Consider the following 26,090-nt stretch of genomic DNA (forward strand, 5'->3'; position numbering starts at 1 on the left):
GTCATGAATGCAGAATCGATCAACTTTTACTTCATAACAGACATCCTCCTAACACAATCCTCAAGGGAACCAGTGTTAAGGAAATTGGTGTTTGGCTTAATCCTGTCAAAACTAATTCTGCAACTTGTAATAGAAAATACCACAAATACCGAAATACAAACAAAGTGCTGGGAAAGCATGGCATGTCTAGCAGCAGCAAGAAACAGTTAAAGTTTTGAGTCTAACATGACTCCCCTTTGGAAGTGAACAGAGTTAGGTGTGTGGGCTTTATGCTGTTGAAAAAGGGAAAAGGACGGTGGAACAAAAGAGGTCAGGGACAGGTTACAGGGCAGGGGGAGATAAAGGTATCATGAGTTGAAAGGGCAAACAACCAGATCGTCGGAGTCATGCTTGTGGAATAAGTAAAGGTGTTCTGCAAAGTGATTGGCCAATCTGTATTTATCTGTGTCATCTATCATATATTTATATCCCCAGTGTAGAGTGGACTGCATCGTGAGCAGCGAATTCAGTAAACTAAATTGAAAAAAGTACAAGTAAATTGCTGTTTCACCTGGAAAGGGTATCTGTAATTGGTAATTCTGTTGATTCTCCTTAGACGTTAAACATAAACCTAATTGCTATGTCTATTATCTCTTCAGTCAGAAAGGTCAAGCAGCCAGGTGTGTTTCTGAGTACATTAGCTATTGTTGTTTAAATACAAGTGGAAAATATTAAATCTTGTACTCCTCTCACCCCACCTTCATCCCCCAACATCTGAGATGTAACAACACATTCTGGAATCTGTAACTGCTTCAAAAGGAACAAAACTGTTCTATCATTAGCACTTCGAGACAAGCAACAACTCAAACAGTGTAATGATGCCTGTATCCTGAGGATAAAACTGAAAGTGATTGAAACTTATTGCAAATATTGCTCATTTACTCATTAATTCCAGTTTTTGTGTAATGCTGACAAGGCCACTGTTTGAGAGAGTGGGTAACTTTTGATTCAGTTATGCCAAAAGACAATGTAGTGCGCAGCTGGAATTTATTTTTATTCATCTACAGCAGCGGTCTCCAAACTCCTGATCTCGATGTGGCCCGCTGTGGGCTGTAGTTTGGAGACCCCTGATCTACAGGATGTGGGGGTCGCTGGCTAGTCCAGCATTTATTGCCCATCCCCAATTGCCCTTAAGAAGGTGGTGGGTGAGCTGCCTTCTTGAACCCCTACAGTAGGTACATCCACAGTGCCTTTAGGGAGAGAGTTCCAAGATTTTGACCCAGCAACAGTGAAAGAGCGACAGATATATTTCCAAGTCATATGGTGAGTGTCTTGGAGGGGAACTTTCAGGTGGTGGTGCCTGCTGCCCTTGACCTTCTAGATGATAGCAGAGCCTTGGTGAGTTCCTGCAATATGTCTTGTAGATTATGGAGTGAGCTTGAACCCACACCAGAGGACTGAACCAGTGTGTTCTTGCAAAATTGATTGAGTCTCTGATTATTATCTTTCTAGTGCTAGTCCACAAAATTACCTGATCTATTAAATTTAGTTTCATAGCTACTTACACGGCCAATTCCAGTTCTGTGTAAAGCAAACCCTGCAATGCAATGAACCTGTTATTGTTCCTCCCTCCTGTCACAAAAAACATGTCTAAATTTGATGAGCCCTGGTTCATGCCCAGGCCAATTAACATCTGGTAGTAAACACCATGAAATTACAAGTTTGAATTTGTGTTGGGCGTGAACTGTAAGATTATTGATTTGGCTATTATTTGGACACTCAAAAGTACAGTCCCGACGTGATGCTTTTCCCACCAGGATTCTGCCAGGTAGCACGGTGGCACAATGGTCAGCACTGTTGCCTCAGAGCACCAAGGACACGGGTTCGATGCCCGGCTTGGGTCACTGTCTGTTTGCATGTTCTCCCTGTGACTCTATATGGGTTTCCTCTGGGTATTCCAGTTTCCTCCCATAGAATAAAGATGTGCAGATAAGGTGGATTGGCCATGCTAAATTGTCCCTTAGTGTCAGGAGAACCAGCTGGGGAAAATGCATGGGGTTATAGGGATCAGGCCTGGGTGGGATTGTGTTTTGTGTAGATTCAATGGGCTGAATAGCCTCCTGCACTGTAGGATTCTGTGATTCTATATGATCACATTCTGGCAATTTCTAAGACAGACAACCATACAGGAACCACCAGCTCTCTGCCTGAATTCCTACTTTGAGCTTGGTGTCTGGTGAGATTCTGCACCAGGATTGGCATTGCAGTTTGCTCTGACTCTGAGTTGCTGTGGTAACGTACACTTTTACATGCATGTTGCAGTCTGGAGCTCTTGACATTGATGGTAGAGACTTCAATTTCTTTCCATCAGGTAGATGACCAGGAATCTCTCCTCCTCTTACCGCCTGCCATTTGCATATGATGATAGGATTTGCAGGTTGCTACTCAACATGTTTGGCCACATTATAAATGCGCTTCCTTGGCCATTGTATCTTGGGCGGGACTCAATCCTGGGTCAAAAGCAGGGATGCTACCAATGTGCTGAAAGACCTGCCACATCAGGAGTACAATCTCCAAAAATTCAGTGTATTGAATGCTTACGGTATAACCTCGCTCTCCAAACTTAATTTCTGTTTTATTTCCAATAGTCTTTTGTGGATTTCTTTTCGCAAGGACTGCATATTGAGTACCAGAGCAAGGGAATCATTGTCCAGGTAAGTAGAGCTGGGAGAAGTATCCTTGTTACTCTTTGGTTACTATAGAAACTACTGCTGTCATGGTAACTGCAGTAAATCATATTCGCATAGCTAGTGACGCAAGCTGGAGAGAGAAAGCAAAGATAGTGATGAATGTTGGTGAGAAAAAGAGACTGTGCTGATCATTAAAAAACAAAAAATAGAAATTATAAATTGTAAATGTGATATTTTCTTTCACAAGCATTGGTGTATTTTGTGCTTCAGGTTAAGTAAAATTTCCTGAATACTTTAGCTCTTTCCCTGATTAAATAGTGAAATTATACTCGATCTGCTTTCGTGGCAAAACTTGCAAATGCACGACTTCATTGAAAGTGGTGAAGTACGCTACCTGTTTCTCTGTACCTCTTCAGCATGGTTGATGAACATTTGCTGCAGGAGTACAACAAACCATATCCAATTCATAGCTGCATAAGAAATTGTGCAGGCAACGTACAAAGTGTATTTTCGAAAACTCTTCCATTATACTGAAGCCACACAATGAAGTAACATGCTCGCTATATATTGTTTTGATTTATTATTGTCACTTGTATTAACATACAATGAAAAGTATTGTTTCTTGTGTGCTATAAAGACAAAACATTCTGTTCATAGAGAAGGAAATGAGAGTGCAGAATGTGGTGTTACATTCATAGCTAGGGTGTAGAAAAAGATCAACTTAATGCAAGATAAGTCCATTCACAAGTCTGACAGCAGCAGGGAAGAAACTGTTCTTGAGTTGGTTGGTATGTGACCTCAGACTTTTTGTATCTTTTTTCCAAAGGAAGAAGGTGGAAGAGAGAATGTCTGGGCGTGTGGGATCCTTAATTATGCTGGCTGCTTTGCTGAGGCAGTGGGAAGTGCAGACAGAGTCAGTGGATGGAAGGCTATTTTAAAATTGCCGTTCACATCCATGTATACTTCTGGATGTATACAGTATTTTACTGTTGGCAGTGTAGTAACATATTTTGGAATAAAATTCCTTGTAATTAGTTAGTTAACCAATTGATTATATCTGGGACTTCCATGACTCCTTCAAATCATCCAGTTAGTGACAAGATTGTTGCATTGTTGCTTTTACTATGCTGATTGTTTAAAACCCAGTCACGTGTTTTAATCAGCCAACAGTCACCCAAGTTTAAAAGTCAACTGGTATTTAATCACATTCGGAGAGGCTAATGGTATGAGCAGTGGAAAAATATCACAGTGATGCATTTTGGAATGCTTTTGAGGTTGTAGCTGAGCCACATCATTGTGGCAGATTATAGGGGGATTTATTCAGCACCTTACTGTACCACTTGACCTCAGTGCTTGATGCTGACACTAGATACCCTCAATAGAAAATATTCTGTTCCTTAGTACTTATGTTCCTACATCCAAGCACATTTTAAAAAAATAAACTATGGTAATTGGCCAATTAGAATACTTTTTTTTGGTAACAGTTTTCTGAATTGATATCATCTTGCTTATTCTCTATTGAGATGGTGAAAGACATTGGTGAGGTAGTGAGATTGAAGCTAGAAATAATAAATTGGGTATATTAAACATGTTCCCCTTGCAATAAATGATAACATTCTATTAGCTTGCTTAATTACTTGCTGTGTCTATGTACTAGCCTTTTGTGATTCATGCACTACGCAGCCTATGGTCCAGCTTATGTAGGACCATCACATGCACGCACATGCAAATGTGTGCACAGACTGACACATACACATATATACATATACATGCGTGCATGCACACACACAAGGGTCATCTGTCACTTGTTCTTTAGTTCTGCTTTCATGAATACTGACCTTTTTCTCCTATTAACACATTCTGCTATCTGTTCCAGTATCAGCACCTTCTTTAGTCCCTGACGCTGCCATTAACACTCCCTTTGTCTTGTGCCCAAAAGATCTTTGATCAGTCCTCGCTCACATCAACCACTGACCTTCTATTTTACTCCGACCCTCCCTAGCAGTATAAAATCCATCACATTTCTCCCTGTCTTTACCTCTGCAGAAGAGTCAAATGGACTTGAAACGTTACCTCTGTTTTTCTTTTCGCAGATGCTGCCAGACTTTCTGAGGTTATCCAGCTGTTTCTGTTTTTACTATTAAAAATGAGCTTGTTTGTTGATGATGTATGAAGAACCAGACTGCTTTCAGTCTGTTTCCTCATGTCAGGCTGTTAGTGCCATCCAGTGGTTAATATTTAAATCTCCCTTTCCTGACAACTTCTTCCATGCAGTCTTTTATGTTAACTTGAGTAGGTGCTATATATTCTTGAATGGAATGGTTTTGAAGTAGACTAGGCCTCAAATTGCAATATTTATTTAAATTGAGCCAATCTTGATCTGATCTGGTCTCAAATATCAAATTGCAAATATCCTTCCTGGCTTGGCTTCATCAGGATTTGGATCAGGGCGGCACGATGGCACAGTGGTTAGTGCTACTGCCTCTCAGCACCAGGGACCCTGGGCTCAATTCTGGACTGAGGTAACTGGATTTTGCACATTCTCCCATTATCTGTGTGAATTTCCACTGGGTGCTCTGGTTTTCTCCATACTCCAATGATGTGCAGGTTAGGTGGATTGGCCATGCTAAATTGCCCCTTAGTATCAGGGGGATAAGCAGGGTAAATATGTGGGGTCACTAGGACAGGGTGGGATTGTTGTCGGTGTAAGCTCAATAAGCCAAATAGAACATAGAACATTACAGCGCAGAACAGGCCCTTCGGCCCACGATGTTGCGCCGACCAGTTAAAAAGCAATGACCCTCTAACCTAAACCAATCCCTTTCCATCCATAAACCTATCCATGGATCTCTTAAACACCCCCAAACTAGGCGCATTTACAACTGCAGCAGGCAGGGCATTCCAATCCCTCACCACCCTCTGGGTAAAGAACCTACCTCTGACATCCGTCCTATAACTACCACCCCTTAATTTACAGCTATGCCCCCTCGTGCTAGCTTTCTCCATCCGAGGAAAAAGGCTATCACTGTCCACCCTATCTAAACCTCTAATCATCTTATATGTTTCAATAAGGTCCCCTCTTAGCCGCCTTCTTTCTAATGAAAACAACCTCAAATCCCTCAGTCTCTCCTCATAGGACCTCCCCTCCATACCAGGCAACATCCTGGTAAACCTCCTCTGCACCCTCTCCAAAGCCTCCACATCATTCCTATAATGTGGGGACCAGAACTGCACACAATACTCCAAGTGCGGCCGCACCAGAGTTTTGTACAGTTGCAACATGACACTGCAGCTCCTAAATTCAATCCCCCTACCAATAAACGCCAAGACACCGTAAGCCTTCCTAACAACCTCATCTACTTGATTCCCAACTTTCAGGGATCTATGTACACATACACCTAGACCCCTCTGTTCATCCACACTATTCAGAGTCCTACCGTTAGCCCTATACTCTACACATCTGTTATTCCTGCCAAAGTGAATTACCTCACACTTTTCCGCATTAAACTCCATCCGCCACCTCTCGGCCCAGCTCTGCAACTTGTCCAAGTCTCCCTGTAGACTATGACACCCTTCCTCACTATCTACCACACCTCCGACTTTGGTGTCATCAGCAAATTTAATAATCCACCCAACTATACCCTCATCCAGATCATTTATAAAAATTACAAACAGCAGTGGCCCCAAAACAGATCCCTGAGGCACACCACTTGTAACTGAACTCCATGACGAATACTTACCATCAACCACCATCCTCTGTCTCCTATCTGCTAGCCAATTCCTGATCCAATTACCTAAATCACCCTCAATCCCATACATCTGTATTTTCTGCAGAAGCCTTCCATGGTGAACCTTATCAAACGCCTTACTAAAGTCCATATATACCACGTCAACTGCCTTACCCCCATCCACCTCTTTGGTCACTTTCTCAAAAAACTCAATAAGGTTAGTAAGGCACGACCTACCCTCCACAAAACCATACTGACTATCTCCAATCAATTCATTACTCTCCAAATAACTATAAATCCTATCCCTAATAATTTTTTCTAAAACCTTGCCCACAACAGAAGTAAGACTCACCGGTCTATAATTCCCGGGGAAGTCTCTGTTCCCCTTCTTAAACAATGGGACTATATTCGCTATCCTCCAATCTTCTGGCAGTATACCTGTGACCAACGACGACCTGAAGATCAGAGCCAGAGGCTCTGCAATCGCCTCTCTTGCCTCCCAGAGAATCCTAGGGTAAATCCTGTCCGGCACAGGGGACTTATCTATTTTCAAACCCTCAAGAACATCTAGCACATCCTCCTTATCAACTGCAATACTGTCCAGTTTACAACCCTGTAACCCAGTGTTCTCCACAGCTACATTTATGTCCCCCTGCGTGAATACGGAAGAGAAATATTGGTTCAATGCCTCTCCAATCTCTTCCGGTTCCACACATAACTTCCCACTGCTGTCTCTAACTGGCTCTAATCTTGCCCTAACCAATCTTCTGTTCTTAACATATCTATAGAACGCCTTAGGATTCTCCTTAATCCTATCAGCCAAAGTCTTCTCATGTCCTCTTTTAGCCCTTCTTAACTCACTCTTTAACTCCCTCCTAGCCAATCTAAAGCTTTCTAGTGCACTACCTGAGCCCTCAAGTCTCATCCGGACATAAGCCTTCTTTTTCTTTTTACCCAGCGAATCAACTTTTTTAGTGCACCACGGTTCCCTAGCTCGACCATTTCCTCCTTGCCTGACAGGGACATACATATCAAGGACTCGCAGTAGCTGCTCCTTGAAAAAACTCCACATTTCGGACGTTCCCAGACCCTGTAGTCTCCTAGTCCAACCTATGCTTCCTAATTCTCTCCTAATAGCCTCATAATTACCCTTCCCCCAGCTAAAACTACTGACCCGAGGTTCATGCCTATCCCTTTCCATCACTAAGGTGAATGTAACCGAATTGTGGTCACTATCACCAAAATGCACACCAACTTCCAAGTCTAACACCTGGTCCGGCTCATTTCCCAGCACCAAATCCAATATAGCCTCACCTCTAGTTGGCCTATCTACATACTGAGTCAAAAAACCTTCCTGCACGCTTTGTACAAAAACTGACCCCTCTAATGAGCTAGAGCTATAGCTATTCCAATCAATATTAGTAAAGTAAAAGTCCCCCATAACAATTACCCTATTACTTTCACTCCTATCCAGGATCGCCTCCGCAATCCTTTCCTCAACCTCTCTAGAACTTTTAGGAGGTCTATAAAAGACTCCCAACAGGGTGACCTCTGCTCTCCTATTTCTAATCTCAGCCCATACTACCTCAACAGACAAGTCCTCATCAAACTTCCTCTCTGACACTGTGATACAATCCTTGACTAATAATGCTACCCCTCCCCCCCCTTCTACCTCCTTCCCTACTCCGACTGAAGCATTTGAACCCCGGAACCTGCAACAACCATTCCTGACCCTGCTCTATCCATGTCTCTGAAATGGCCACAACATCAAAGTCCCAGGTACTGATCCACGCTGCAAGTTCATCCACTTTATTGCGAATACTCCTCGCATTAAAGTATACGCATTTCAAACCCTGCTCCGCTGCACCCCCACGATGCCGTGCAATGCAGTCCCCATCTCTGCCCCCCTCACTTTCATCCCCGCTACTCAGGACCCCCCCCCCCCCCCCCCCCCGCTGAATCAGTTTAAACCCCCCTGCATAGCCTTTGCAAATTTTCCCCCCCAAGATATTGGTTCCCCTCTGATTCAGGTGTAGACCATCACTCTTGTAGAGGTCCCACCTTCCCCAGAATGAGCCCCAATTGCTCAAGAACCTGAACCCCTCCCTCCTGCACCATCCCCTCAGCCACGAGTTCAAACTTTCCCTCTCTCTGTTCCGCTCTAAACTATCCTGTGGCACAGGCAAGAGTCCTGAGATAACCACTCTGTCTGACTTGGCCTTAAGTTTCCACCCCAACTCCATAAATTTCTGCTTAATATCCCCTTCCCTTAACCTCCCTATGTCATGCGTCCCCACATGAACTATGACTTGGGGTTGATCTCCCTCTCCCTTAAGAGTCCTGAACACCCTCTCTGAAACATCCCGGACCCCAGCCCCTGGGATGCAACACACCAGCCCTGAGTCCCTACCATTACTTCTGACTTTCCTATCCGTCCCCCTAACTGTGGAGTCCCCAATCACTAGGCCCAATCTTTTACATCCCCTAACCACCTGAGCCTTCACAACAGGCTCACCTCCAGAGACCTGCTCCCTTTGGCTATCTCCAGTTGGTTCCTCCTCAACTGTAGCCTCCAGGACAGAAAACCTATTTTGGAGGGGAACAGCCCTAGAGGATTGTCCCCCCCAATTGCTTCTTCCCCTCTTCCTAGCAGTTACCCAAGACTCATTTTTAGGAGTGACTATCTCCTTGTAACTCCTATCAATGTCCGCCTCAGCCTCCCGAATTATCCAGAGTTCCTCCAATTCCAACTCCAGCTCCTTAACACGCTCCTCCAGAAGCTGCAATCGTACACACTTCCTGCAGGTAAAATCAGCAGAAACACTACTGGTGTCCCTCACCACATACATACCGCAGGAGGTGCAGCTTACTGCCTGAACTGCCATCCCTGAAACAATTTCCAGCAGAAAAAAAAACTTCCCACACACTTATAATTAGGTTAGAGGAGGTGGGAGGGTGGGATTCTCTACCAGTGTAGAGGATCGGGTATCCTCTTTGTGCCAATCTTTAGGGTCAGAGACCCGAAAAAAAAAACTACAAATACCGGTAAGCGTCCTAGTGACGACTTCCGGTTTCTAACTAGTTTAAAAAAAGAAAAAAAACCCACCGCTACTCGCGACTTTAACTAGAAATAAAAGTTAAAAATTTAAACAAGAAAATGTACCTCACTTGCGACCTCCACACACGCCCAAAAATCGCTGCCTCTCGGTGCTGCTCCACAGGAACAATGAGCCTCCTTCTGGACTGTAGAGGTTCTATAAAAGAACTTGCTACAACCGTGAGGTCAAAACAAAATTTATCTTTTCGATATGGGTTCTGTGTTCTATTTAAAATCAAGTCACAAAATCCAGAAATGTGAGAAAGTTGTGTTTAGTGCACAGTTATTGTATTCTCTGTGCTTGCTTTCGTTGCAGAGTGTGCTGCCATTCTTTGTGGCTACGAAGTTGAGTAAGATCCGAAAGGCAACTCTGGATATACCAAGCCCAGAGACCTACGTGAAAGCTGCTTTAAATACCGTTGGTCTCCAGATGCAAACAAACGGTTATCTGCCACATGCCATCATGGTAAGAATGGAAGCTTTGTTTCTCATCAGATACTTATCAATTTGTTTTACAGCTTCTGTTAAAATTCTTCTTCTTTAACTGAGGGCTCACTTGTATTTTAGATGTGAATGCATTGATACTGCCATCCTCTTGCATAATTTACACTCTTAATACGTGACTGTTGGCTACTTGTTTGATACTGGGGCAGCTTCACAACCCCATTTGATCATAATGTTACGAATGTACTTTCTCACAGTAGTCGCTAAGTTAACATAATTGGCAAAAGCTCTACAGCCTGAATTTTAAAGATGGTAAATTTCAGTCCAGCCATCCAGAGTCATTTGGAACATGTGCCCCCCAACACCAGCAGACCCATTGCCGTGTTGCGCTCTAACAATGATTGGCATAAGGCAGGACTTACTCCCCCCCTCAGGAGGAAGTCCTGCCTTGGAGAGCTGCCCGCCAACCAGATTGGCTGGCAGCAGTCCAGTCCTTTCAGACTCAGTGTTACAGCGGCTGGAAGGGAGCTGCCTGAAAATGAGTCCTGGGGCCCAGAGTCTCAGGCATCCCAAGGCGAGGAGGGTAGGAAACTTCTGGCTGTTGGCAAGGGTGGGTGATCTGGGTACTGGGGGATAAGAGGGGCAGGGTGGGAGAGATCCTATAGTCAGTGGACCCTAAGAGGAGGGTGCCACTAAGCAGAAGGGGGCTTCTGATGGAAATCCCCCTCTTTACTCCTGAGATTAAACTGAGCAACTGAGGTGAGGTGGTAGCAGTGGTGTTGTTGCTTGATCAGTAATTCAGAGTTCCAGGATAATCCTCAAATGGACCTGGGTTCAAATCCCAGCACTGCACATGGTGGAATTTAACTCAATAAAATATCTGGATTTAAAAATCTAAAGATGACCTTGAAACTATTGTCAATTGTGGTAAAAACCTAACTGGTTCACTGATGTCCTTTAGGAAAGGAAATCTGCTGTCCTTACCTGATCTGGCCTACGTGTGACTCCAGACCCACAGCAATGTGGCTGACTCTTAAATGCCCTTTGAATAGACCAAGCGAGACACTCCGTCATATTCAATCACTGCAAACAAAAAGGAATGAAACTAGACAGATCACGCAGCATTGACCTAGGCACCAGAGATGACAATGGCAAACCCAGCCCTTTTGTTGCCAAAGTTCCCTTCACTAACATCTGGGGTACATGCAAAAATTGGAAGAGCTGTGTCTCAGACTAATCAAACAAGAGCCTGACATAGTCATACTGGTCAAATAGTATCTGGTAGATAAATTCCCAGACACCACCATCACCAATCCCAGATATGTCCTGACCCAATAGTAGGACAGAACCAGCAAAGGTGAAGGGGGGGACAGTTATATACAGTCAGGAGGGAGTAGTGCTGAGAGTCCTCAACATCGACCCTGGTATCCCATGAAGTCTCATGGCATCAAGCCAAAAATGGGCAAGGAAACCTCCTGCTGATTGTCACATACTGTGCCCCCCTCAGCTGATGAGTCAGTTCTCTTGGATGATGCACTGAGGATGGCAAGGTTGCAGAATGTAGTCTGGATGGGGGACTTCAATTCTATCATCAAGAGTGGCTTGGTAGTACCAACACAGACTGAGCTGCCTGGGTCCTAAAAGACATTGTTGCTGGAGAGAGACTGTGGCCAATGGTGAGAAAACCTACAAGACAGAAAAATTTACTTGATCTCATCCTCACCAACCTGTCTGATGCAGATGAATTCATCCATGACAGCCTCGGTAGGAGTGACCACCGAGGCAAAGTCCCATTGAGAATACCCTTCATTTGTGGTACTACCACTATGATAAATGGGATAGATTTCAAACAGATTGGTCAGAACATTGAATATAGGAGTTGGGACGTTTTGTTGAAGTTGTACAAGACATTGGTGTGTCCACGTTTGGAATACTGTGTACAGTTCTGATCACCCTATTGTAGAAAGGATATTATCAAACTAGAAAGAGTGCAGAGAAGATGTACTCGGATGCTCCTGGGACTTGATGGTTTGAGTTTTTAGGAGAGGCTGGATAGACTGGGACTTTTTTCTCTGGAGCGTAGAAGGCTGAGGGGTGATCTTATGGAGATTTATAAAATAATAAGGGGCATAGATCAGCTATAATCAATACCTTTTCCCAAAGATAAGGGAGTCTAAAACTAGAGGTTTAAGGCGAGAGAGGAGAGATGCAATGAGTCCAGAGGGGCAATGTTTTCATACATGGGGTAATGAGTGTCTGGAACAAGCTGCCAGAGGTAGTAGTTGAGGTGGTAGAGGCGGATACAATTTTGTCTTTTAAAAAGCATTTGGACAGTTACGTGGGTAAGATGAGTATAGGGGGATATGGGCCAAATGCAGACAATTGGAACTAGCTTCAGGGTTTTAGAAAAAAGGCTGGCAGGGACAAGTTGGGCCAAAGGGCCTGTTTACAGCATGGAAACCTCAATGACTCTGAGATTTAGCAATTCAAGACTGGGCAACCATGAGGTGCTATGAGCCATAAACAGCAGAATTGTACTCAATCACAATCTATAACCTCATGGCCCAGCATATCCCGCACTCTCCCATTACCATCAAGCCAGGGGATCAACCTTGGCTCATTGAAGAATGCAGGAGGGCATGCGAGGACAACATCAAGCAGACCTAAAAATGAGGTGTCAATCTGGTGAAGTTACAAAACAGGACTACTTGCACACCAAACAACATAAACAGCAATTGATAGACGGAGCTAAGCAATTCCACAACCAACAGTGAACATTGGCTAAATTGCTTCTAGAGTCCACATCATTTGTGTTGTGTTCTGAGACACCCACAAATAAATACCCTTCCAAAATCCACTGAAATACTAAACGTTTACTTCAATTTCCTATTCTACACTTCCTTAAAATTTTCCACTAAATATTTTAGCAAGTTAGCAGCCTTCCTGATGTTATAATGTTGCTTGTGCTTCACCTTGCCATCGATGTCAGTGCTGTTTTGTTAATTAACTGTTGGTAGATGCTGCAACCATTGCTGCCTAATGTCAACTCTTCCGAGGCAATGTAGCCTTGCTTGGTTTGCCTGTGTCCCCTTATTCGCATATGCATGCATGTGCACATAGAACATAACAGCGCAGAACAGGCCCTTCGGCCCACGATGTTGCGCCGACCAGTTAAAAAGCAATGACCCTCTAACCTAAACCAAACCCTTTCCATCCATAAACCTATCCACGGATCTCTTAAACGCCCCCAAACTAGGCGCATTTACAACTGCAGCAGGCAGGGCATTCCAATCCCTCACCACCCTCTGGGTAAAGAACCTACCCCTGACATCCGTCCTATAACTACCACCCCTTAATTTAAAGCTATGCCCCCTCGTGCTAGCTTTCTCCATCCGAGGAAAAAGGCTATCACTGTCCACCCTATCTAAACCTCTAATCATCTTATATGTTTCAATAAGGTCCCCTCTTAGCCGCCGCCTTTCTAACGAAAACAACCTCAAATCTCTCAGTCTCTCCTCATAGGACCTCCCCTCCATACTAGGCAACATCCTGGTAAACCTCCTCTGCACCCTCTCCAAAGCCTCCACATCTTTCCTATAATGTGGGGACCAGAACTGCACACAATACTCCAAGTGCGGCCACACCAGAGTTTTGTACAGTTGCAACATGACGCTGCGGCTCCTAAATTCAATCCCCCTACCAATAAACGCCAAGACACCGTATGCCTTCCTGACAACCCTATCTACTTGATTCCCAACTTTCAGGGATCTATGTACACATACATAAGAACATAAGAAATAGGAGCAGGAGTAGGCCATCTAGCCCTTCGAGCCTGCCCCGCCATTCAATAAGATCATGGCTGATCTGTCGTGGCTCAGTTCCACTTTCCCGCCCTCTCCCCATAACCCTTAATCCCTTCTCTTATCAAAAACCCATCAACCCGCTTCTTAAAAATATTTAGCGAGGCAGCCTCCACCACTTCAACGGGCAGAGAATTCCAGAGATTCACCACCCTTTGAGTGAAGAAGTTCCATACACCTAGACCCCTCTGTTCATCCACACTATTCAGAGTCCTACCGTTAGCCCTATATACACACACACACGCAGGTGCCCACACATACGTGCATGTGCACACGCACACACCCCGCTGCTGATAAGTGCCTTTCTCATGGACTGAGAAGGAACTTGCTTTAAGTTAATAAAGCAACTTTTCACAGACTGCATGTCTTTGGAGTGAGAGAAGAAACAGGAGCACCCAGAAGAAACCCACGCAGACACGGGGAGAACGTACAAACTCCACACAGTGACCCAAGGCTGGAATTGAACCCGGGTCCCTGGCGCTGTGAGGTAGCAGTGCTAACCACTGTGCCACCGTGCAAGTTAATAACCTGAGCCATAAAGCTGCTGGAAAAGAGTCATACGGACTTGAAACTTTAACTTTATTTCTCCATGGATGCTGCATTTGTACATGTGAAGAAAAACAATTTATAGGATTTCCAACTTGTAAAAATGTGATAAAATTACACAAAGTACTTCAATGTCTATTAAGCTTTTCTTCCCAAAGCCAGACGTCCATTAGGAACTTCGCTTCTAAGTTTTTTTCCAACATAAATACTTGTCTCTGTGCTGTAGTCTATATATTATCATTTGAAGTTCATAATTCATGTTTTACCATTGTTCTAGAAACCTATTTGTACTTACACAATGGACAAAACTTTACACTGAATATACATTTAAACAAAAAAGCAAAATACTGCTGGATGCTAGAAATATGAAATAAAAACAATGTACTGGAAATACTCAGCAAGTCTGGCAGCATCCATTGGGAGAGAAACAAAGTTAAAGTTTCAAGTCTGTATGACTTTTTTTCAGCAGCTTTGAAACCCCAGCTTTACAGTTCAGATTATTGACTTGCACAGTGCTGCCACAGCGCTAGGGACCTGGGTTCAATTTCCAGTTTGGGTCATTGTCTGTGCGGAGTCTGCACGTTCTCCCTGTGTCGGCGTGGGTTCCTCCAGGTACTCCAGTTTCTTCCCACACTCAAAAGACGTGCAGGTTAGGTGGGTTGGATTATGCTAAATTGCCCCTTAATGTCCTAGGATGTGTGGGTTAGGAGTATTGACAGGGTCAAATACATGGGGTTACAGGTTAAGCCTGGATAAGAGTCAGTGCAGATTCGATGGGCTGAATGACCTCCTGCACTATAGGGATTCTATGAAGTGCAAAAACTTATGAAGAAAATAAATTTCAGCAATTAAAATGCATGCTAATATTAATATAAATATTCTTTAGGGTTGGATTATGACATCTCTATTACCAGTCTCTATGATCATGAATCAGACCAAGAAAGTGAACCAGGGTGTCCGTGCTCGTTACATGAAGAAGCTGAAGGAAAAGGGGGATTGACCAGGATTTGTCTGCTGATCAGAAAAACAAGTTGGAAAAAAAAATGTTTCTTCTTCATGTCTTGCAACAATATTCTTAGCATTTTTGTTGGTGGGTCATTAATTAAGATTCACTCGCTCTTTCTTTGTTCTAATAAGGAGCAGGTGGGGAGATTGAGACCGAGTTTCGTTTTGCATTGGCTGCCACGTTAATAATAACTTCAGGAATCCATCTTTGTGTGTTTTTATTCTTACTCCAGTCGGAGTGTCAGTTGTTTACTCATATTATTGATAAGCAGATCCTGCCTATGCATTTAGAACTGGAAAAATTAGTCACCGCCAGTTTGCACCACTCTGAAAATTGGTACCATTTGTAAACTGTCCCTGCAGCATTAACTGTGCTACTGACAAGATAAAATTATGATTTAAAACTGTTTTGTGAAGGTTTTGACTTTTGTTTTTCCTCTTAATCTATACTGTTTAGAGATCAGATGCTTAGAAAGGCAAATGTTTAAGATTCCCTCATAAATGCTCAGCTGGGCAAATGACTGATTTTAGACTACATCTGAGTAATGTTGAAGGTAAAATCATGCAATTATGCGTTTAGGGCTGAAGTTATTAAATTCCTTATCCTAAAATGAAAATATTACCAATGAAATTGACAGCAAATGTAAATGACCACTCTTACAGATCAGACAGACACAGCTCAATTTACTTGAAAAAAAAACCTGGCAGATTCAACTCATTATGAAGTCTGACAACACCAGGTTTATGTTCATGTTCATGTCGCACTATCTGTAACCCCCGTGACTTGCCTGGGTTTGCAAAACCTCACTTACTGTAACGTCTGGAGACAATACACATCTCTTTAACCTGTGATCAGTGCTCCTTCCACTCACATTGTCGGCCACTTTAAGACTTGAATAGCAGGTTGGGTGTAAAGATTTGCATTCTAATCAGTAATCTGTAAACTGTCTGTGCTTTATATGCTCTGTCTGAGGACAGAACTCTCCATTCACCTGACGAAGAGTTTAACCTCGAAAGCTTGTGAGTTTACTATCAAATAAACCTGGTGTTGTCAGACTTTGTACTGTGTTTACCCCAGTCCAACGCCAGCATCTCCACATCAGATTCAACTCATTTACAGATGGAGTCATTCAAAGCATTGAATGTACAAGTTAGTCAGAAGAGATAATTATTATCTTGATGAACCCAGACCTGATCCGGGATAAAGATTTTGACCTACTTTTCATAAGAACATAAGAACATAAGAAATAGGAGCAGGAGTAGGCCATCTAGCCCTTCAAGCCTGCCCCGCCATTCAATAAGATCATGGCTGATCTGTCGTGGCTCTGTTCCACTTTCCCGCCCTCTCCCCATAACCCTTAATCCCCTCTCTTATTAAGAACCCATCAACCCGCTTCTTAAAAATATTTAGCGAGGCAGCCTCCACCACTTCAACGGGCAGAGAATTCCAGAGATTCACCACCCTTTGAGTGAAGAAGTTCCTCCTCAACTCCGTTCTAAACCGCCTCCCCTTTATCTTGAGGCTGTGCCCCCTAGTCCTACTGTCTTTTTTGAGCAGGAAGAGTCTCTCCACCTCTATCCTATCCATCCCATTCATCATCTTATACGTCTCAATGAGATCTCCCCTCATTCTTCTAAACTCTAACGAGTACAAGCCTAGTTTATTCAGCCTCTCCTCATAGCTCAACCCCCTCAACTCCGGTATCAGCCTAGTAAACCTCCTCTGCACTCCCTCCAAGGCCAAAATATCCTTGCGCAGGTGCGGCGCCCAAAACTGCACACAGTACTCCAGCTGCGGCCTCACCAATGCCCTATACAGCTGCAGCAAGACCTCCCTACTTTTATATTCAATCCCCCTTGCTATGAAGGCCAGCATCCCATTCGCCTTCCTGACCACCTGCTGCACCTGCAGGCTGGGTTTTTGCGACTCATGCACAAGGACCCCGAGGTCCCTCTGCACCGTCGCCTGCTGCAGTTTTTCGCCCCGTAAGTAATAGTCCTTCCTACCATTCTTCCTACCAAAGTGGACCACCTCACACTTGCCAACATTAAATTCCATTTGCCATTTCCTGGCCCATTCGCCCAGCCTATCTAGATCCTTCTGCAGACTCTCCACACCCTCCGCACAATTTGCCTTTCCCCCAATCTTGGTGTCATCAGCAAATTTCGACACCCTACACTCGGTTCCCTCCTCCAGATCATCTATATAAATGGTAAATAGCTGAGGCCCCAGCACCGACCCCTGGGGCACCCCACTAGTCACCAACCGCCAATCCGAATAGCACCCATTGACCCCCACTCTCTGCCTCCTATTTGACAACCAATCCTCTATCCACACTAACACCCTACCCCCAACTCCATGTCCCCTGACCTTCTGCAATAACCTCTTGTGAGGTACCTTGTCAAACGCCTTCTGAAAATCCAGAAAGACCACATCCACCGGCGCTCCTCTATCCACTGCCCTAGACACATCCTCATAGAACTCCAGTACCTTAAAATGTAGAACTCCAGTACCTTTTCAGCACCTTAAAATGTGTACAACAGCATTTAAGCCAGAAGTGTTTTGAAATATGTAATATGTCTTGTGCTCCACACTACAATCATTTGTTGTGCTCAAAAAATGGGCCCCTAATGTATCCGTATCCTCCTGTAAATATTTATATATTGAGGGTTAAATACTTAATCTTTGTGATCCTAATACATGCCGGGGAAGCACAGGTCTGTTTTTTGCCCTGTGTGCATTAGCTGCCCATGAGTTTCCATCCGTTCATTTTAATGGGTCAGTGTTCCACAGTGTATACATACGTTGCGTACTAAAGCAGAATTTTTACCCCATTTTCAATAAGTTTTTTTATCGTAAGTATCTGTTTGCTACCGAGTCAAAACCACAAAGAACAAACTTGAAAATGTACTAGATTTCCATGACTTCTTTAAGATCCTTTTATTTGGGGATGGCCACAAACATCTATTCAGATAATTTTATTAATCGCTGTATCTGACTTCAGCATAGTTGGTTGCCAACTGTATTCAAACTATCAAAGATTTCTGAGACTGGGCAGTCAGTACAAGTTCATGTACACATATATGTGCCTTAGGTAAGTCTACAAATTATCTTTCAACACACCTGAGTTAGCAGTGGGAATCTTTTTAAAGGTTTTTTTATTAGTCACAAGTAAGGCTTAACACTGCAATGAAGTTACTATGAAATTCCCCTAGTTGCCACACTCCAGTGCCTGTTTAGATCAACGTAGCTAACCAGCACATCTTTCAGACAATGGGAGGAAACCAGATCATCCAGAGGAAACCCACGCAGACATGGGGAGAACATGCAAACTCCACACATACAGTGACCCAAGCCAGCAATCGAACCCTGGTCCCTGGCACTGAGGCAGCAGTGCTAACCACTGTGTTACCTCCTTGAATGCACCCCTCCACCCCCACCCCCCGTTGAATCTTGAGCAATACTCAGTAGTTATTTAGTTTGAACAGTGGTATTTTTGCTTTCTGACCATTTCAAAAGGTACTTGTAGATAAAGTAATGTTAAATTACTTTTTGGTAGGCAAGGGGATTAAGGGTTATGGGGAGAAGGCAGGAAAGTGGAACTGAGCCACTTCAGATCAGCCATGATCTTATTGAATGGCGGGGCAGGCTCGAAGGGCTAGATGGCCTACTCCTGCTCCTATTTCTTATGTTCTTAAATGATAGAATAAAAGAAAAATACTGTGGATTCTGGAGATCTGAAATAAAAACAAATTTATGGAAACTTAACAGGTCTGGCAGCATCTTATGGAGAAAGAGTTAACAAGAGTCCAATATGACTGCTTTTGAATTCAAGTGATAAAATCTGAGTGTTATTTTCCTAGACATTATTCTCATTCTTATGAAATGTTGCCTATTTTTAACCCAACTTCTTCAGTTGCAGAACAGAAGTAAAGAGCCGTAACTGAAGAGTGATATCTAAGCAGTCACAGTATGTTTCCATACGTGACTTTTAAATCCAATTGGCCTATTTGCTTAAGGGATATTTTCCACTCCCAGGTTTGCTGTGCTCTAGATAAAGTCTCTGTAAGATGCTGCCAGACCTGCTAAGTTTTTCCATAATTTGTTTTTATTTCAGATCTCCAGAATCCACAGTATTTTTCTTTTATTCTATCATTCTATCTAGATAAAGTTGTACAACTCTACTACCGACAGCCACTTATGAATTAACCAGTGTTGGATATGTACATCAATCTGAATATGCATGAAAGTAACTTTCAAAAATCATGAGATTTTAAAATGCATCTCTGAATGAGATGCCGATTGACAGCAGTCAACACCTACACCAGTGATAGTTTTGTGACAGCATCGGTTGTTTTCCTACAGTTAAATAAATACATAATTAAATAGAATTGAATTAGGTGATAGAATCCAAAAATAATTTCTATTTTATCAAAACACCAACAGGCAACATTCAGGATTGTCCATATCTCTGCCGTCTCAGTTGGTAGTAATGAAAGTTAAATCGCACGTGATTCGCTTACTACTGAGTGCTACAGAACAGTCGTCTTCATACATTTGGGAAACATAGTTTTATAAGTTGAGCTTGTATTGATTCTGTGTTTGAGTTCTACCTGTACAGAAAGCTTAGTTGCCTCCACACATCATTTGAATTGATCAATTCTGACTTAAAACCAGTTTCATTTATAACCAACATTCCAAAGGTGACGGTTACAGATTGCATTGCCTTGGATTCATATTTCAGGAAACTCACTGACCGTCAAATTGTACAATGTGGCAGCAAAATACCAATCATTAATTGTGTTGCCAGTTTCCAAAGAGCTGCTGTTAATTTTAATGAAATTGATCTGGAATGATGAGAAATGAATGAGGGAGGGGGAGTGGGGCTTTGCACTGTGATTTGTAGATACTGAAAACTAATTGTGTACTGAAATTATCTGTCTAAATATAATGCTGCTTTGAAGATTCCTTATTTTTCGTACCTCCATTTACTGGCTACGTTAAACTTCATAGTTCTGTAAGATTAAAATTTGAGATCATGTGGCAGCACAGTAGTTAGCACTGCTGCCTCTCAGCGCTAGGGACCCGGGTTCAATTCTGGCCCTCGTGACAGTGTGAGTTCGCACGTTCTCCCTGTATCTGTATGGGTTTCCTCCGGGTGCTCTGGTTTTCCTCCACACTCCGAAGATGTGAAAGTTAGGTGGATTGGCCATGGTAAATGTATGGGGTTATGGGGATAGGGCAGGTAAAATTGCCTGAGTGAGATACTCTGTCAGAGTTGATGCAGACTCAATGGGTCGAATGGCCTCCTCTACACCAGTCGGGATTCTATGATCCTGATTTTCTGCAAAGAACTTTGCTTAAACATATCCAGGATCAACAAATGGCCCATGCAGGAAAGTGTTGCATACGTAGGCAAACCTTTTTTTTTCAAGAACTATTGGCTGCAATATCAGTTTTCCTGCGTCTATAAAAAAACTTGAGGATCCATTTATACCAAAGGTTTGTGTCAGTGTAAATTTCAGCTTTTCAACATCACCAGGCATATGTAGTGTAAATTGCACGTGAAGATCAGAATGACTACAAGACTACTTCACTCTGGCATCACTGTGTCATGACCCTAGACTAATGCTGTATTTATAAATGTGGCAGCAAAGTTCCAGCTGTCATGTAAATTGACTCTAAAATAGCTCAGATTTAATGTTTAACAGTGACTCATTTGTGTGTTTTGCTTTCCATGCTAAATGTTGGAAACATTTAGATTATGAATCTACTGCTTATCCGCTGCTTCCCGCACGTGGTTAGTGAGACCACCACGTTTAATGTCTGCAAAGCAATATATAAATATATCAATGGAATGATTGGAACTTATTTTTTTGGGTACCTTTTAATACTGGATTATCCATCATTACGAGCATGCATTCAGAGATCAAAATAAATTGATGGGAAAATGAATTGCAAACACTATTTTAAAAGTTACCAGATGGATATAGTTGGATAACACTACAAAACCTTTTATGGAGATCTTCATTATGGTGTGATATCACCCTCAACTTTCTGCAGACACTCAGCTATCCTTCCACCTAATTGTAGTCGATGAGCAGAAAATAGACTGCCACATTATCGCACTTCCTTTCATTTCAGTGGTGTGTTTATTGCCTCATTTCTTGGGCTTAGGGGACCCTGATCTTAAAATGGAATACAATATGTTGCTACTAATCATATGACACTAATTTTATATTCTTGTTTGTCTATAACTGATAACCCTATTTTGAATTTATCTTATTAGATTATCACTGGTATGCAATGTAGTAGAGATTATTATGGTTAGTTTTCTGATGCATAGAAGGAATTCTGGTGGCAGTGAAAGTTCGGGATATTTTTGAACATACAATACCGATACAATGGTGCTGAACTGGTTAAGTACGATGTGTCTGATTTGGTTTAATGTAAATTTGGTGAACTGAATGAATGAAGGATTGTGTGTTTCTTTGTTGGTGTTATAAAGGTACAAGAAAAAAGTTGAAATGAATTGTTTGTCCACTCAGTTGTGTGTTAACTAGTATTGCAGAACTTGATTGCTTTCACCAACTAGGTGTGTTTCTGGTCAGTAGGTGTGGCTAACAAATAAACTTGCTGATTTGTGAAATACAACTTTTGAAAGCCTGATTATTATGTCTGTGCATAACTTGACCACATGTTGATTAATTTAATAGGAAATCCTCAATACAGTATGAAGTCTCACAACACCTAGTTAAAGTCCAACAGGTTTATTTGGAATCACCAGCTTTCAGAGTGCTGTTCCTTCATCAGATAAGCTAAGGAGCAGCGCTCCAAAAGCTGGTGATTCTAAATTAATCTGTTGGACTTTAGCCTGATGTTGTGAGACTTCTTACTGCGCCCACCCCAGTCCAATGCTGGCACGTCATTGAATCAAGGTGACATCAGAGAATTAATTTACCGGAGGATGGAAATTGCTTGTTACTTTGCACCCCACTATTTTGATTTATTACCAAATTATTAGTATATGAAGTTAGAGGATATAATCACTGATATGGGTGCAGATATTCAATGTGAACTCTGCAGGAAGCTTCTTGTCCATAGAATGTGATTTATTTGCATTTGGATCCAATCAAATAAAACAGAACTCCGTGACATTTAAGATTTTTTTAAAATGTTGTACTGCAACAGCAAACTGTTAAGTAAGCATAGAACGTTGTGAACACTTTTGGCCATCAAAGTTAAACCGTGGCACCAATCCAACTGGTTACTGCAAGTGTCCCAACTTGGAAATAACCGGTTTGTCTACAGGAATGGTGTAAGTGGCCACATGTGATGCACACTGAGAACCAGCACGAGCTTTTGGAGCATTGCACCTGATGAAGGGGCAGTGTTCCAAAAGCGCATGCTACCAAATAAACCTGTTGGACTTTAGCCTGGTGTTGAGAGACTTCTTAATGTGCCTACCCCCAGTCCAATGCCGGCAACTCCACATCATTGTCCAAAGCACAACGGTTTTTGCATATAGATACGACTCAGCTCCACCTCATCACATCTCTAGGCGGCTCCTCTCTATTATCAGACTGTTTGTCTGATAATAGCACTGGATTTGTAGAAATACCATCCGAATAAGTATTTGAAAGATTAGAGATGTTGTCTTTGGTCCCCACTGCAAACTCTGTTCACTAGCCATTATCTGTTTCCCAGGTAACTGTCTCAGGCTGAATCAGACTGTTTAATACCTTGGCATCCTATCCCAAGATGAGGTTCTGACCACATCTGCACCACCACTAAGACTGCCTACGTCCATCTCCATCATTTCATCATCCTACATTCTAATGAGGCCTCTGCCTCAACTCTCCTGCTGCTGAAACCTTCGTTCATTTCTTTGTGAGCTTTAGGTTTGACTATTCCAGTACGCTTTAAACTTGTCATCCAAAATTCTGCTGCCCTGTCCCTCCATCACGATCCATTGCTTTTCTGCTGACTGACTGTTTTCCAGTTAAGTAATCAATTTTAAAATTTTCATCCCTGTTTTTAAATCCCTCTATAACTTTGCCCTTCCCTTCTGCTGTAATTGCCTCTAGCCCCAGAACCCTCACAGTGGCGCAGTGGTTAGCACTGCTGCCTCACAGCGCCAGGGACCCAGGTTCGATTGCTGGCTTGAGTCAGTAATGTATGCATATTCTCCCCATGTCTGTATGAATTTCCTCCAGGTGCTCCGATTTCTTCCCACAGTCCAAAAGACACGCTGGTTAGGTGCATTGGCCACGCTAAATTCTCCTTCAGTATATCCGAGCAGTCGCCAGAGTGTGGCGACTAGGGAATTTTCACAGTAATTTAAGTATTAATGTAAGTCTATTTGTGACATTATAGTTAAACTCTTGAGGTATTTGCACTAAATCTACCCCCTCAAACGTTCTCCAACTTAATTATTCCACCAGCAGAAGCTGGAAGTTATAATGACGTTGAGTCTACAATGGTGTTGGAAGCAGGCAATCAATGATTCCAAAAGACAACTGGATAGGCATGTGAGGCAAATGAACTTGCCAAGCTGCAGGGATAGAGTAGGGAATGGGACTGGCTAGATAGCTCAACAAGGAACAGGCATGGACACAAAGAATCAAATGTTGTCCTGTGCTATAATGACTCTGAAGGGTTTGTCTTCTGCTGCCAAGTGCCCAAGCTTTGGAGTTGCAAATTGAACCACTCTCGACCTTTTAAGACGTTCCTGAAAACCTACCTCTTTAACTAAGCTTCTGTTCATTTGTCTTAATATCATCTTATGTGGCTTCATTGCTTTGTAACATTCCTTTGTTGTACCTGAAGGGTACTACCTCTTTTCTCTCCCGAGGCTAGAGATGAAGAAGACAGACAAAGCATGTCTGTTTTTGTAGCTTTTTTTTTCTGAAAGGGGTAACCAGCCTGTCACCAGAGGCTATCGCTTGTAGGTGCCACACCATACCAAGCATAGCTGACCCGGAGACTATCCTGTTCTTGCCACCTGATGGCAGGTATATTTTAAAGTAAAGTATATTTATTAGTCACATGTAAGTAAGGCTTACATTAACATTGCAGTAAAGTTATTGTGAAAATTCCCTAGTCACCACAATCCGGTGCCTGTTCGGGTACACTGAGGGAGAATTTAGCATAGCCAATGCACTCTAACCAGCACGTCTTTCAAGCTGTGGGAGGAAACCAGAGCCCCCAGAGGAAATCCATGTAGACATGAGGAGACCGTGCAGACTCCACACACGCAGCAACCCAAGATTGGAATCAACCCCAGGTCCCTGGTGCTGTGAGGCAGCACTGCTAACCACTGTGCTACCATGCCACCAGAAAAATTTTAAAATATTGGAAAGATTTCCAAATTGATAATCAATCTGTTTGGCTCCATTGTGAACATATTTTCCTTGGCCTTCAAGTCCAGGATTGGGACTTGAATTCATTGTCGTAGCTATCCTTTCCAACTTGGTTAACACAATCAATGGGAAGATTAGAATCACCCATAAAATTGCTCCAGTCTTTTACATGCTCCTTTCCTGCAGTTTAATTACTGTTTGGGGATCCATACACTACTCCTACCAATGTCTTCTTTCACTTGCTGTTTTTTATGTCTATTCAAATGGATTGGAGATCATCCAAGCCTAGATCGGCCTCACAACTGTCCTAATTTCTCCTCTTATTAACAGTGTTCCCCCACCCCTTTTCCTTCCTACCCGTCTTTGCGAAATATATCCATCCCTGGATATTAAGTTCCCGGTTTTGATCTCCTTTTCACCATGTCTTGCTATTGGCTATGACTCATATCCATTTACCCCGATTTGTGCTGTCAATTTGTCTACCTTACTCCTAATGCTTTGTGCATTAAGATACAAAGCCTTCAAGCTTGCCATTTTTAATCATGTGAATCTTTCTTTGTACTGTGGCATTATTTGCTTCCTGACCTTGATTACCCTGTCCATTGATTTTGCATTTTACTGTTTTTTTTTACTGTCCCTGTTTCTCTTTCCCTTACACTCTGCTTAGGTTCCCATCCCTCTGCCATGTTAGTTTAACCCCTTTCCGACCACAGAGGCAAATACTTGCCCCTCGGAGATGAGTCCCAGTCCTGCCCAGGTGCAACCCATCTAGTTTGCACTGGTCCCACCTCCCCCAAAACTGGTCCCAATGTCCCAGAAATCTGAAACCTTTCCTCTTGCACTATCTTTCCAGCTACATACTCTGACTAGCATGTGACACTGGTAGTAATCCTGAGATCACTACCTTTTGAGGTCCTATTCTTCAACTTGCTTCCAAACTCTCTATATTTGGCTTTTAGGACCTCATTCCTTTTCTTTATCTATGTCATTGGTACCGATGTTTACCATAACCACTGGCTGTTCAGTCTCCCTCCAGAATGTCCTGTAGCCACTTTGAAGCATCTTTAATCCCAGCAGCAAGGTGGCAACATACCATCCTGAGTCTCGTTTTCAGCCACAGAAATGTTTATCTATTCCCCTTACAATTGAATTCTCTGTAATGATTACATTCATACACTTTCTCCTCTTTTCCTGTACAGCAAAGCCAACCATAGAACATAAAACATTACAGCGCAGTACACGCCGACCAGTGGAACCAATCTAAAGACCCTCTAACCTAAACTATTCCAATGTTATCCATATGCCTATCCACTAACTATTTGAATGCCCTCAAAGTTGGCGAGTCCACAACTGCTGCAGGCAGGGCATTCCACGCCCT

General features: G+C 42.8%; 1 protein-coding gene across 1 annotated transcript in view; it reads left to right on the forward strand.

The window, feature by feature from the left end:
• The window catches only part of LOC145343682 (very-long-chain 3-oxoacyl-CoA reductase-B-like), a 176,766-nt gene extending 161,406 nt beyond the window's left edge, over window positions 1–15,360 (forward strand). Inside the window, exons 9-11 of the mRNA XM_080189859.1 lie at window positions 2,628–2,693; window positions 9,811–9,960; window positions 15,231–15,360. Coding sequence (XP_080045985.1) covers window positions 2,628–2,693; window positions 9,811–9,960; window positions 15,231–15,344 — 330 coding nt within the window. The 3' untranslated portion in view covers window positions 15,345–15,360. The remainder of the gene's footprint in view (window positions 1–2,627; window positions 2,694–9,810; window positions 9,961–15,230) is intronic.
• The last annotated feature ends 10,730 nt before the right edge of the window (window positions 15,361–26,090 follow it).

The sequence above is a fragment of the Carcharhinus amblyrhynchos genome, chromosome 6 (assembly GCF_965287045.1).
Source record: "Carcharhinus amblyrhynchos chromosome 6, sCarAmb.v2.hapA, whole genome shotgun sequence".
Classification (NCBI taxonomy): domain Eukaryota; kingdom Metazoa; phylum Chordata; class Chondrichthyes; order Carcharhiniformes; family Carcharhinidae; genus Carcharhinus; species Carcharhinus amblyrhynchos.